At 58.5% G+C, this 13,408-nt stretch overlaps 1 protein-coding gene across 2 annotated transcripts; it reads left to right on the top strand.

Moving 5' to 3' along the window:
• Positions 1-2,950: 2,950 nt before the first annotated feature.
• Efna3 (ephrin A3) lies at positions 2,951-12,166 on the top strand. 2 transcript variants are annotated; one of them, XM_042681902.1, is made up of 5 exons: positions 2,951-3,179; positions 9,100-9,413; positions 9,862-9,927; positions 10,114-10,191; positions 10,401-11,637. In XM_042681902.1, exons 1-5 carry the CDS (start codon positions 3,052-3,054, stop codon positions 10,529-10,531), a joined length of 717 nt encoding a protein of 238 aa, XP_042537836.1. In that variant the 5' UTR covers positions 2,951-3,051; the 3' UTR covers positions 10,532-11,637. The 2 variants fall into 2 exon arrangements, with proteins under 2 accessions (XP_042537836.1, XP_042537837.1); XM_042681903.1 differs by lacking the exon at positions 10,114-10,191 and having other exon boundaries at positions 10,401-12,166.
• Positions 12,167-13,408: the final 1,242 nt, after the last annotated feature.

Below are 13,408 nucleotides of genomic sequence, written 5' to 3'. Positions count from 1 at the left end.
GAGGCCTACCTTGCTTCTTCTGTGATCCAAATGCCCATGGAGAAAAACCTGCATCTTCAGACCAGGTCCCAGGTCCATGGACAGAGAGACCTAGTCCCTAGGGAATCCCAGATCTCATGAGTATTGGCTGACAGGCCTAGGTTTATGGTTGAAGGAAGCTGCCACATACAATTGTGCAGTTTGTGACACAAAGGAGTCACAGAAGGGCAAGAGGAGGCTGACATCAGCTCAAGCTCCCTGACTAGAATGGGAAAACAGACTCACCTCCCACCGAAGCAAGCAGCACCTTTGTTTTTGGACAAAGGCACTGCTTGCCAAGAGATGCACCCTAGGGACAGAGTCTGCATAGAAGGGTGCCTTTTTAAATCTACACAAAGGCCTGAATCAGCCAGCAGCCTTATGGACAGAGGCCTAGATTCCAGAGCACCAGATTCCATGGACATGGATCTAGGCCCCACAGAGAGTATTTCAAATTGAAAACCAGACTTAGGCCCATAGAGAGAGCTGTTTAAACACTACACAGAAAGAGCTCTAGATTGAAGCTCAGTCATTATTAGAGTGCTAGATGTGGGGTGCTAGATTCTAAAAAGAAACATCTGGGCCCTACAGTAAAATGTACAAAACTTTAAGGAGGACCTCATTTCTTTCTTTTCTTTTCCTTCCTTCCTTCCTTCCTCCCTCCGTCCCTCCCTCCCCCTTCCTTCCTTTCTTTCTTTTTTGCCAGTCCTGGAGCTGGAACTCAGGGTCTGGGCACTGTCCTTTTTTTTTTTTTTTTTTTGGTTAGTTGTGGGGCTTGAACTCTGGGCCTGGGCGCTGTCCTGCACTCTTCAGCTCAAGGGAGCGCTCTACTGCTTGCGCCACAGCGCCACTTCCGGTTTTCTAGTGGTTTATTGGAGATAAGAGTCTCATGAACTTTCCTGCCCGGGCTGGCTTTGAACCTCGATCCTCAAATCTCAGCCTCCTGAGTAGCTAGGATTACAGGCATGAGCCACCAGCACCTGGCTTGGGCACTGTCCTTGAGCTTCTCTATTCTCAAGGCTGGTGCTCTACTACTTGAGCCACAATGCCACTTCTGGCCTCTTCTGTTTATGTGGTACTGAGGAATTGAACCCAGGGCTTCATGCATGCTAGGCAAGCATTCTACCGCTGAGCCACCAACCCCAGGACCTCATTTCTATAGGTATAAATAAAGGACTCAAAAATGAAATCTAAAGGCCTGGACCAAACTGGCAAGCTCCTACTCACTATGTATATGGAAAATCTTTCTGCTAACTGTGGGTCCTGCAGAGAGAAGACTACCTTTGTGGAGCAGTGGGTACAGGTCCGATAGGACAGAAGACAGGGATTTGTGTCCCCTGGAGTAGACAGGTGAGCATCATTTGGGTGAAACAAATCTCCCTGAGGATGAGGAGTCTGGGGGGCAGGGAGAGCTGTTTGCAAAGTCCCCCACTCCCATCCTTAGGGACCTAATTTACTTTCTGGCTCCTGAGAAGAAGAGATCTCCTGGGGTGGAGAGTAGCCCACAGAGGATGAAACCCCGTTCTTGCCTGGCAGTAGCTAGGCACAGAGGCCTATTGTGGATGGCAGTGTGCCTCCCAGCACCCGACACAGGCTTGTAGTCAGAGGCCTGTCCTACCAGGGATGAGCAGATGGAGGGAGCCTGGGCATTGTCCTCCTTCCTGAAGCACAGTAGCAAAATAGCATTACACCTGCCTCTCTGGGCAGAGGTGGCTGTTGTGAGACCTGAGAATCTAGTCAGGACTGGTTCTACCTGGTCAATCTCACTCTGAGCTTCTCCAAAAGAAAGGAGATAAAGGGTGGAGGTCCACTAGGTCTGGATTCTGGAGCCTTCTGAATTCCTACTTTCTAGGAAAAGAGGAATACACATGGGTTTGCATTTGAAAAATTGTTACACATGTTGGTGACTAGATATATGCTATGTCTATGTGTATGTTCATGGGCCTATGTTTCTACAGATCCCTAGTTTTCTGGTATTGCATTTACCTGTGTGTGTGTGTGTGTGTGTATGTGTGTGTGTGTGTGTGTGTGTGTGTGGCATGCCAGTCTTTCTATATTCTGTGTCTGGTTTGTGTGCCCTTTTTTGAATGTGTGTGTGAGTGTGTGATGTCTCTGCTTGGATGTCCCTATGAGGACAAGGACTTTGTTGAGACCTAGATTACAGGTGTTCTGCTCTGCCCTTGGGTCAGCGTTTATGGGAAGAGCAGTGAGAATGCCTGCGGACATGACTGGGGGCACCGGGAGGGGCCCTGCCTGAGAGCAAGTTGAGGGGCCCTTTGTAGTTGTGCCAGGAAAACCCGCTTGGCTTGGGCTGGCTCCATCCCCAGGCCTCCTCCTGCGCCTTGGGCCCTGGCCTGCCAAAGGTCTTTCTGCAGCCAGTACTGACATTCTTGGAGGCTGAGCTTCTTCTACTACCGCTCCAAGAGAAAACTAGCTTCGTGCTGCTCAGCTAGGGATTCAAGTCTAGCTAGCTGTCAGGTCTTTTGGTGTCATCTAAGAGCTTCTCCACCACCCTTCTGTGCCCACTTAACTCTTCAGGAACATGAGAAGGGCATGGCGGAAGCAGAAGGTTCGATTGTTCAGACATGAAAGTGGTCTGGTCCTCTTCATTCAGAGGTGGACCTTCCCCTGTTCAACACTCCTCCCTCCACTCCATCCCCAGGAATGAACGGGCCCACAAGATAAAGGTCCCCATTTGGGGCTCCCACATCCTTCTAGAAACTGTGGGTAGCCATAGACACAGGACCAGTTGTAGGAAACAACCTAAGAGAGGAAAGGCACGCAGGTTGCTCCTGAAGGGGCAGCACCGTCCCCGGCGCCCACGCGCCGCGCGCGCCCGGTGCAAGTGGGGCGGGGACTGGTGGGAGCGCGCCAGGGGCGGGGCCTCGGGCGCGCGCACAGGAGGGCGGAGGTAAAGGGCCGTGGGCGTGGCCTAAGGCTGGGGGCTGGCGGCGGCGGCAGCAGGGAGCTGGGAAGCTGAGAGCCGGGAGCGCGGGGCTCAGTCGGGGGGCGGCGGCGGCGGCGGCCTCGGGGATGGCGGCGGCTCCGCTGCTGCTGTTGCTGCTGCTCGTGCCCGTGCCGCTGCTGCCGCTGCTAGCCCAAGGGCCCGGGGGGGCTCTGGGAAACCGGCATGCGGTGTACTGGAACAGCTCCAACCAGCAGTGAGTCGGGGGCCCCGGGGAGTCCGGGGAGCCCGTGCGTCCCGTGTCAGTGAGAGGGAGAGCTGGTGGGCCGGAGAAGTCCTGGGGGAACCCGGAGTGGGGGTCCTGCAGACCCGAGGCTGGGGGCTGGGAGACGAGGGAGAAGGGGGTGCACTCCGTGAAACTCGGGGCGGGGGGGTCTGAGGGAGGTATAGTAAGGAGCGTTGAGCCGTGCGGGGGAGGCTGCCGGGGCCCCCCATCCTCATCTTGGCTTGTCTCTGCACTCGCCGCTGGCATAGCTTGCCCCTGTCCCACAGCTCCCGCCGTCTTCACTCCCGCTGGCTGCTGGGTCGGGGTCTGGGAGCACCGGTGTGCTAGGGATAGGCCGCCGCATCTGGGGGCCCCGGGATGACCCGTTTTTCAGCCATGAGGGTTTCAAAGGGCTCTGCCGAGGACTCTGGCTTTTGAGAGCAGGGTCCGGAGCCGCGGCAGGAAGTCCGACCCAGCGCCTCCCCTGACCCGAGGGGAGGGGGTTGCCCTGGTTGTGTGGACGGAGCCGCCGGCGGTGAGCGGGGGCTGGGTCGCCGAGTTGGGGGGACCCGCGAGCGCTGCTTGGGTGAGAATGGGAACGCGGGGGAACCGGTGACAGGGAAGAAGGCAGGCGGAGATGTCGGCGTGTCACACACGCACACACGCCGGGGCTGGGGACGGCGAATGGCACCAAGTGTGAGCGGGCGTGCGCGGCTGTCAGGGTGCGAGTGTGTCTGAGTGTGTGATTTGTGTGTCTGCGTCGGCGATCGTCTCGGGGTGGGAGCGGGCGGCGGGTCGGGGAGGGGGCTGCGGCCGGGTGTCCGCGTGGCCGGCCTCGTCTGGGCTGGGGTGGCTGTCGGCGCCGCCGCGGTCTGGGCGGGTGTCGGGGCGGCCCTGTGGTTTCCCGGGGTGTGTGGTTGGGCGGCCGAGGGCCGGCTGCGGGACTGGGGCTTCCTTCTGCTCAGTCCTCGCTGCCCTTGTGTTCTCCTCCCCGCGGAGCCGCCGTGTGTGTCACCCCGGCTGCCTCAGTGTGTGTCAGTGTGTTGGTAAAGGGGGGGGATCCCTGGGGACGTGGGGGTCACTGTCACACCTGCCCGGGCGGTGGCGGCAGCACCGCCTCTGGCTTCCCACCCCGAGGCCTACTAAGGAGCAAATGGTGAGACCCCAGGGGAGGGGACCAGGAGGGCCGGGCGGCCGCGACCCCCAACCTTCCGGGGAGGGGCTGCCGCTCGCCGCTCCGCTCTTTGTTGTTTGGGGCTCTGCGCCTCCCCCTCTTCTTCCTCGCGCCCAGAGTGTCAGACTGGGGGTGGGGATGAGCCAACGACGCCCCCCCCCTCTTGCTTCCCATGGAAACCTCGGGGGTGGGGATGCGGCCCCTCCCCCCCGCAGCGGGACGCGGCGATCTCCGGGGGGCTCTGAGGGCTGACTCCCCGGCTCCAGCGAGTCTCCCTCCCCCAGACGATCCCCTCCGACCCCCGCCCCGCTGGAGTCTGGCGGGGAGTTGAGACCTCGCAGGTGAGGGGCCCCGGGCTCCCCGCCACCCTCGGGGCAGCCCGGTGTTCCTCAGTGGAAGGTAGAGACGGAGGGGAGGGGGTGCGGGAATAGCCTTGAGGGGGTGTCGATCGGGTTCCCCGCCCCCGCGTACACCTGGGCGCAGGTGAACGCTCCGGGAGGGGGTGGGGGCGCCTGGTTCCGGGGCCTCCTTTCTGCCCTCTCCATTCCCGTGCGGGCCTGGACCAGCGGAGGTAGAAGGGGGCGCCCGCCGGGCCGGGAGGCTGCCGCCGCCCCCGCCTCGCTTCCCTGGCCTTTGTTGCCGCTGCGCCCGGGCTCCCCGGCTCCCTCACTGCGGCAGCCGCGGCCCCATAAATCGTGAGAGCGACGTGCTCCGGAGCCGGGAGTGGAGAGGGCCGGGGAGCTGGGGGCGGGGCCGGGCCGAGCCACAGGCTCCCGCGCCCCCTCCCCCCGGTCACGTGAGCCCAGCTCGGGGCTCCTACCACCCGTCACGTGCGGAGGGTCTCTGCCCCTTGGGGTCACGTGCGGGAGGGTCTCACGACCCCGCCTCCTGGGGTCACGTGGGCGGGTGCTGGTGGGACGCGTGCTGCGGCCTTCCTTGACAGACCCGGGGGGGCAGCGGTCCGGAGGCGGTCACCCAGGCCCCTCCTTTTAGTCCCCGGGAAGAGACCTGTTCCCAACCTGGCCTAGAAACCAGGTATGGGGTGGGGGGAAGGGCTGTTTTGGAGGGAAGCCTGCGAGAGTGAGCTGGAGAGGTTCCTCGGAGCCCGGGGTTGAATTTGGAGGAGGCCGAGGGCCAGGGCTGCGCCCCCTCCCCGCCGGCGCCGCGTTTCTTTGCGGAACTGAGCAAAGGTTGGTCCTCGACCCGACCAGAGCCTCAGAAGCCCCTTTCCCGAGCAGTCCCGCTCCCGGTCTCTATCTCTGAAATCTTTGTTGCTGATCTCTTTGATTCATACGTTCATTCAGCAAATATTTACTGAGCCTCTACTACGTCCCTGAGGATCTCCTCTCTCCCGGCCGCCGAGTGTCGGTGCTGCACCCTCAGAGCGTCCCTGAGCCTCTGCTTTACGTCTCTCGTCTCCCTCTCCGCGGTCGTGGGCCTCTCCAGATGAGCCTCCAGCTCTTCCCCCGGCTCCCGGTCTCCCCTGCGTTCTTGTTCCTCGGCCCTCCCTCTCTCTCAGTCTCCTTCCCTTTCCCTCGCAGTGAATCCGGGCTCCGTTAACCTCTCTTCTCCAAGTGTGCCTCTGTCACTCCCTCTCTGTGTCTGGCTTTCGGCTGGTCTCTCGCTCGCTCCGCCGCTGCAGATCAATAAACCTTCGCCGCCGCCGCCGCCGCTGTCGCAGGCACGAGGGGCGGGGATGTTGGGCGCTCTGATCCTCCTCCCCCGACACGGTCTAGGGGAGCCCCTGGCCCAGAAACCCGATGGCAGGACCCAGACCCCCTGGGCGCCGAGGCCTAGGACGCCCGGGGGCCGCGGGGGTGTCGGCGTGGACGCGCCGCCGCGCGATCACTGCCGCCTCCGCCCCCAGTCTCCCCAGGCCCCGGCGCGCGGACCCCACGCCGCGCACACGTGGTCCTGCCTCGCCTGCCGGAGAGGGCGGCGCGCAGCGTCGGGGGCGCGCGCTGAAGGAAAGAACCCGGTGTCTCCATCCCTCCTCCTCTCCCTCTACTTGCTCCCTGGCGTCTGAGGCCAGGGGAGGGGGTTTAACAAGTTCAAGGCCCCTGGAGAGATCCTTTCCCTACTCCCTTGGTCTTGTTAGACACCCTGTTTACCTGCCCTTAATTGCCCCGGGGGGAGACGTTTGCTCCTTCCCAGCTCCCCTGCCACCCACCCTACCCCCTCTGCGGACAGCCAGGGAGGCCAGCCTCTGAAGGAGTGAAGAAAAGGCGTCGGGATGTGCCCCGGGGCGTGTGAGCGGGGAAAGGACCGAAATGACGTGGTGAGGGGACATCCCTTTTAGAAGAGCTCTGTCGACACTCGCCTTTTCTTCGAGAGAAGTGGGAGGCAAGAAGAGGATGAAGTGGGGGAAGAATAGAAAATTGTCTGAAGGAGCCGGGTACAATCCAGCCCTCAGATCCCAGCCCCCCCCCTTGGGGGTGGGGCCCTGGAGGCGGGGCTAGCAGCGGAGCTCTTCTGAGGCCTAGCAGCACCTCCCTCTTCACTGTTAGGTAAGGGAGGATGACAGATTCAATTAAAGCGTCCAAGCTGAGCAGACAGGTCGGGTCTCCTAGGAGTTGTGGCTTGGGATTCCTGGCACCCAGCCCTCTGTCCCCCTTCACCAGATACCAACAGGACCCAGCCAGCAGGTCTTTCTCTCACTACCAAGCTTTATAAGAAAAGCACATTTCAGGGGCCTTTCTTGCCACCCACTCAGAAATAGGTGAGAGATGGCTTCCTTTCCCTTGTGGCCATCCATCAATCTTTTTATAAGGCTGGTCCCACCCTGTTGAGGAAACTGAGGTACCTGTAGAAATATCTCTATAGAGTTGGCTTGCTCCCTGCTGGAATGGGGTGTGTGGTTGTAGGAACTGGGCCGTAGGGCAGGGAGGGACTGCTTCAGAATGAGACTGGAAACATGGGCGAGGCTCAAGGACAGAGGTCCCTGTGTGGCTAAATGGCTGCTTCAGACCTGGCACCCTATAACGATGGCCCCCTCCCCAAAGCCTGAGGGAAGGAACAAGAGACTGTGGGGTTGGGATGGACAGAGGAGCCTGGGGTGGTGCCTGGGAGCTAGGCCTAGTCTAACCCGTTTTCCTGCTCTCAGTGCCCCAGGCTGAGACTCCTGCCCACCTGAGTACCAGGGCCAGGGAGGGGCCAGAGTGACCCATCACTCCCATGGGAATCAAGTGGGACTGCTGGCATTTCTGATGACTCAAGAAGGCTATGCCCATTCTTCCTGGGGTGCCGACACACCAGCTCTCCTCTATCTGACTCACTACCAGGCTTGAGAAGGGGGCAGCACAGGCAAAGCCAAGAAAGTAGGGTCAAGGACCTGCCTCATGCAGAAGCCTTGGAGCTCATGTCCCTAATGAGTCTAATTACTGTTTGTAGAACTGGGTGGTTCCTGGTGACATGGAGATCCAGCCTCTCCCCTCAGGGAGTTCCCAGGGACTTGAGGACCCCAGTGGTTTGACATTATGGCAGATACCCCATGCCTTCCTGTGTCCCTTGCACTCCTCTGACAGTGGCAATATGTGTGGACCTACCCTGAAGAGATTAGGGAAAACCCCTGCCCACTTCCACATTTCTCTCTCCCATCCCCACACCACTGGGTACCACCACTGAAGGCTTCAGACTAATACTTTGATGGTGACTAGAAAGGCGGGTGAGGATTATAGGGACAGCATCTGCTTCCGTGTCCCAGACTCGGAACTGGAAAGTGAGAGGCACAGTCACCTTGTCTAGGCACTGTGCCACTACTCAACCTAGCATGGTTATTGGGGGTGGGAGACCTTGGCACCCAGGTAGAGGAGGGAGGTGCATAATGAGATGGAAGTTTTGGCTGGTTGGCATGATGCCTCTGTGAGGCTGAGTCCCACCGTTCCCTGTCATGTCAAGTGATTGAGGGCTTAATTGTCCATAGCCTTAGAGTGGAAGCAAGGAGCACTCAAAATCCACAGGTCAGGGATACAGTCATGCAGGGAAAGCAGAGACCCTTGCTTGGTTGGCTGGGGTCAACCAATACTGGTATGAGACTCAGCACACACGCCACCTAGCTTTTCTAAGTGCCGCCTATGAGTGGGCGGTGGACATTTTTGTTCCTGTGCCATAGAACTTGTGCATGTATATGCATGAAGCCGCCATGCGTGCGGATGTGAGGGCAGGTTCTGTTGGACTGGCCTTGGTGTGTGCGTGTGGAGGGGGGGGGGAGTGGCCTGGCAGCCGCTAGGGAAGCATGCTGGAAGAAGTGATCAGAGGGTGTATGTCCCATTGAAGGAATCCCTCCACTTTCACCCTTCACTTCCATCCTTGCATTCCGTCCTCCGGGCTGATGAATTCTGGGGAATGGATGGAGGAAATCCGGGCCCGGGTCTAGGAGTCGCTGGGGCCTGCGCCGTATCTGTGGCAACCACAGCGTAGGTTTCCCCCTCTTCCCTCCGCCCCTCTTTGCTCGCCTCTTTTCCTTTGGAGGCAGCCGGGCTTCCCTGCGCCTTTGCTCCCCTCTGGTGGCCGCCAGCAGAAGGACAGGCCAGGAAGGAGAGGGCACGGAAGGATAGCGAGGGGGCTGGCGGCACTAGGGCCCCGGGGACAGAGACCCGAGTGGAGAAGGGAGGAAACTCAAGAGGGAAAGTCGGAAGACTCCGGGGACCCCAGGGACGATCTGCGGAGCGGTGACGTGCAAAGCGGGTTGGCGTTGGGGTTTCTTCTCTCTGACCCGCTTCCTTTTCCCTCCCACAGGCTGCGGCGAGAGGGCTACACCGTGCAGGTGAACGTCAACGACTATCTGGATATTTACTGCCCTCACTACAACAGCTCAGGGGTGGGCCCCGGGGCGGGGCCCGGGCCGGGCGGCGGGGCGGAGCAGTACGTGCTGTACATGGTGAGCCGCAGCGGCTACCGCACCTGCAACGCCAGCCAAGGCTTCAAGCGCTGGGAGTGCAACCGGCCGCACGCCCCTCACAGCCCCATCAAGTTCTCGGAGAAGTTCCAGCGCTACAGCGCCTTCTCGCTGGGCTACGAGTTCCACGCCGGCCACGAGTACTACTACATCTGTGAGTGGCGGTCCCGGGGGCGGGGAGGAGAGAGGAAGGGAGGGCGGAGGCCCCGGAAGTTAGGATGAGTGACAGCCGGGGAGGAGGCCCCGAGGGTCTGGGGTCGGCCTGAGAGGCCATCGCCAAGCTCAAAGTTGAGCGTGAAACTCCAGGATGAAGCGTGAGGTCTGGGCCAGCAGCCCCTAAGTGGCCGCGAGGCTGAGAGGGGCGGTCTGGTGACAGTCCCAAGTTGGGGCAGTGGAGTGGGGTGCGAGTTCTTGAGGGCTGAAACCGAAGGAGCGCTAGGGCTGACAGGAGCCCCAAGGACCAGTGTCGCAGAGGCCCAGTGGGGGAGCTGCGGAGGGAGATGGACCGAGGGCAGTTTGGAGGGGGTGAGAAGGAAAGGCTTGGGTCAGGACACCGGGCACAAATTGGGGCGAAAGTGACTCAGGCCCAGTCTCCTCCCCAGCCACGCCCACCCACAACCTGCACTGGAAGTGTCTGAGGATGAAGGTGTTCGTCTGCTGCGCCTCTAGTAGGTATCATCGACTCCTGGCCACACCCCCATCCTTGCCTTCCCTGCTTTGGGGCTCCCCTAGCTTCCTGGGGGTGGGGGCTGAGGGCACAGGCAAGGGGGACTTACTCCCCAACAGTAGCAAGCGGGGGGGATCCTGGCCCTGACTCTCCCCTCCTCTCTCCCCACCCGTACCCCACCCCGCAGCATCGCACTCCGGGGAGAAGCCGGTCCCCACTCTCCCCCAGTTCACCATGGGCCCCAATGTGAAGATCAACGTGCTGGGTGAGTCTGCGCAGCGCCCTCTGGTGGCCACTGCTGAAACCGCAGCCCCCTTCCTGGTGCCCGCTCATCCCCGCATGCCTACCCCTGGGACACCCATCCTTCCTGCCCCCATGGGTGGTCACGTCCCCGGCTCCAGTGCTGCTGCCGCGTGCCCCCGCCCCCGGCGCGCGGCCCAGCCCTCACCAGCCTGTCTGTTCATGTGTCCACAGAAGACTTTGAGGGAGAGAACCCCCAGGTGCCCAAGCTTGAGAAGAGCATCAGCGGGACCAGCCCCAAGAGGGAACACCTGCCCCTGGCTGTGGGCATCGCCTTCTTCCTCATGACACTCTTGGCCTCCTAGCTCTGCCCCCCTCCCGTGGCAGGGAGAGACGGGGCGGGGCTGAGAAGGAGCAGGGAGCCTTTGACCTTTTCAAGGGAAGCCTAGCTGTGGGGGCCTATATTCCTCCTCCCCTGGCTGGAAGTGGGGTCTGCACCGAACATCTGTGCCTGCCCCTCTGCCCCCTCCCTCCAGGTAGGGCACTGTAGCGGACTAGGCACAGGTGCCACCACAGGTCCTGGATGGCCTTATGGCTTTGGTAATATTTGGTACCAAACTTGGGGGTCATAAAGGGCAGTGGCTCAGGACCCTCTGACCCCCTGGTACTTTTCCCTGGCCCTTGGTGCCCTCCTCCTTTGTCCCATCAGAGAGACAAATATGCCCCAGAGAGAGCAAATGGCAACCTGGGAAGTGCCCCCATTACTCTCCTCCAGGGACAGAACATGGGGAGGGGACTAGATGGGAGAGGGGGTTGCACTAGCTGCTGCCTCCTTCCCCTGTTTACAGCAATAAGCACGTCCTCCTCCCCCCACTCCCCTCACAGGATTGTGGTTTGGATTGAATCCAAGTTTACAAATAGACACCCCTGGGGAGGCAGGCAGTGGACAGGGGTGGCAAGGGGTGGGTGCCAGGCAGGCATGTACAGACCCTATATCTCTATATATAATGTACAGACAGAGTCCTTCTCCCTCCTTAACCCTGACCTTTCTGAACATCCCCTTCCAGCTTCAGACCCTTTCCCTACCAGGCTAGGCCCCCCCTGGGGACCCCCGGCCCCTCTTTTGTCTTCTGTGAAGACAGGACCTATGCAACGCACAGACACTTTTGGAGACCGTGAGAGACAACAACGCCCCCTCCCTTCCAGCCCTGAGCCGGGAACCAACTCCCAGGACCTTGCCCTGCCCACCCTACGTGGTCCCCACCCATCCTGGGCCTTTTTCAAGTGCTTTGGCTGTGACTTTCATACTCTGCTCTTAGTCTAAAAAAATAAACTGGAGATAAAAATAACTGAGTGCGTGTGATTTCAAGGGGGCCATCACCCTTCTGTTTCACCGGCCAAATCCCACAAGGCTCAGGGCCCCAGGTAGGCTGGGGATTCTAGGCCAAAGAGTCCACTGAGCACCTTGTTATATGGCTTGCCTCCTTTGGGAGAGGCAGCTCTGTGTGGAGAGCGCGCAGAGCCTTTGAGCTGGGCCTGGATGACTTTAGGTGAGTCCCTGAACGGCTCTGAGCTCAGGTATTCCATCTGAAACCTGAGCTGTCATCTCTATGTGTCAGGGTTGGGGTGAGGATGAAATGCTGTGGGGAGTGAAGGCTCAATCGACAATTGGGTTCTCCTTTTTTTCTCACTCCATGCTGTAATCAGAGGTTCTTGGCTGGGGTCTATGGATTCCAGGGGATTTGTGAACCTAGATAGGAAAACAATGACATCTTTATTTTCACTCACCTGTAACAAATTTAACATTCTCTTCTGTACTTGGGCGACAAGCCACAATAGTATTAATGGTACCTGTGACTGTAACCAACAGAAATCACAGATGTTTTCAGACTGCATTATAGTTGTTGAAATATCTCAAAATATCATTTATGTGCATCACTACTTTGAAATGATAGTTGTTAGATCTTCCTTGTTTTTAATGTATTAATAAAGAAGCATATATATTACTATACCAAAAAATGTAAATGTTTTGATAACTGTGTTTCAATATAACTGGTTTCCTTTATAACCTTTTGTAATTTTATTCATTTAAAAACATTATGCTAGCTGGGTGTGGTGGTGCATGTCGATAATCCCAGCACTTGGGAGGCAGAGGCAGTTCGACCATGAGTTCAAGGCCAGTTGGGGCTACATGGTGAGGTTCTATTTCAAAACCAAACCAAACCAAAAATAAACATGCTCACTAATGAGCTTGGGAGAGCAGAGGGGACACAGAGAATGGAGAATGGACAGAGCAGTCAAAGGGTTCTCAGCAGCCCTGGTGGGGTAAGGTCAGGAGGCCACTGCATAATGGAGGTGAGGGTAGGGACTGAAATGTGCCTGAGGCTTTGCTAGGGGAGCCAAGTGCCCTGGTGGGGGGTGGGGGAGGGTGGGGGAGCTCCTCATGACCTCACTGGGCACCCAGGGGCTCCATCCCACTCAGGATCTCTAACTGGTACTGGGTATCAGGCTGGGGGCCCCTGTGGCTCTTGTATTGTGAGAGCGGGCCTTTGGGCGCAAGGCCTGCGTTTTCTTTCCCTCTATACTCAGAAGAAATGGGAACATGGGACTCAGCAGGCCTCTGGAGAGTGGGTGGATTTCTGCATGGGAACAGGGATGCATGGGGGTGGAGGGCAGGCAGTGGGCCAGTCCGAGACATTTCTACTGGGAGAAAAGATTGTAAAGATAGTTTAGCCATCCAAACGTCCATGTATTTGATCAACATTCACGGTACACCTGCTGAGCGCCAGGGTCTGTTGGGGGCTGGAGATACAATACAAGGCAGTCTCGGCCTTTGCCCTCAAGTAAGCTTCTAATTTGCCAGGTATTGTTTGGCATACCTGCAATCCCAGCATCCAAGAGGCAGAAGCAGGAAGATGGAGAGTTCTAGGCAAGTCTAGGCTACATAGGGAGATCCTGACTCAAAGAAAGAAGGAAGGAAAAGAAAAGATGGTAGAAGAGAAAGGAAGAAAAGAAAGAGAAAAATAATGATTAAGCAAAAGCAATAACTCTCCCCGCCCCCCCCAGGACAATATAATCAGTTTTTATACCATTAAACACCAGAGGATGAGAGGAATTCCAGGGGAAAACACACCCTTGCCTGGAGACTTAGGCAGTATACAGCTTTTACCCTACTAGAGAGAGTCTTGAAGGCCTCTCAGGCTGAAAAGTGGAGATTTATCCTAAGCTTTAGCAGCCAGCTT

Source organism: Dipodomys spectabilis, unplaced genomic scaffold (assembly GCF_019054845.1).
Source record: "Dipodomys spectabilis isolate Male_0828 unplaced genomic scaffold, ASM1905484v1 ptg000069l, whole genome shotgun sequence".
NCBI classification, from domain to species: domain Eukaryota; kingdom Metazoa; phylum Chordata; class Mammalia; order Rodentia; family Heteromyidae; genus Dipodomys; species Dipodomys spectabilis.
Note: the sequence above shows the minus strand (reverse complement) of the source record. Positions and strands in the feature narration are given on the sequence as shown.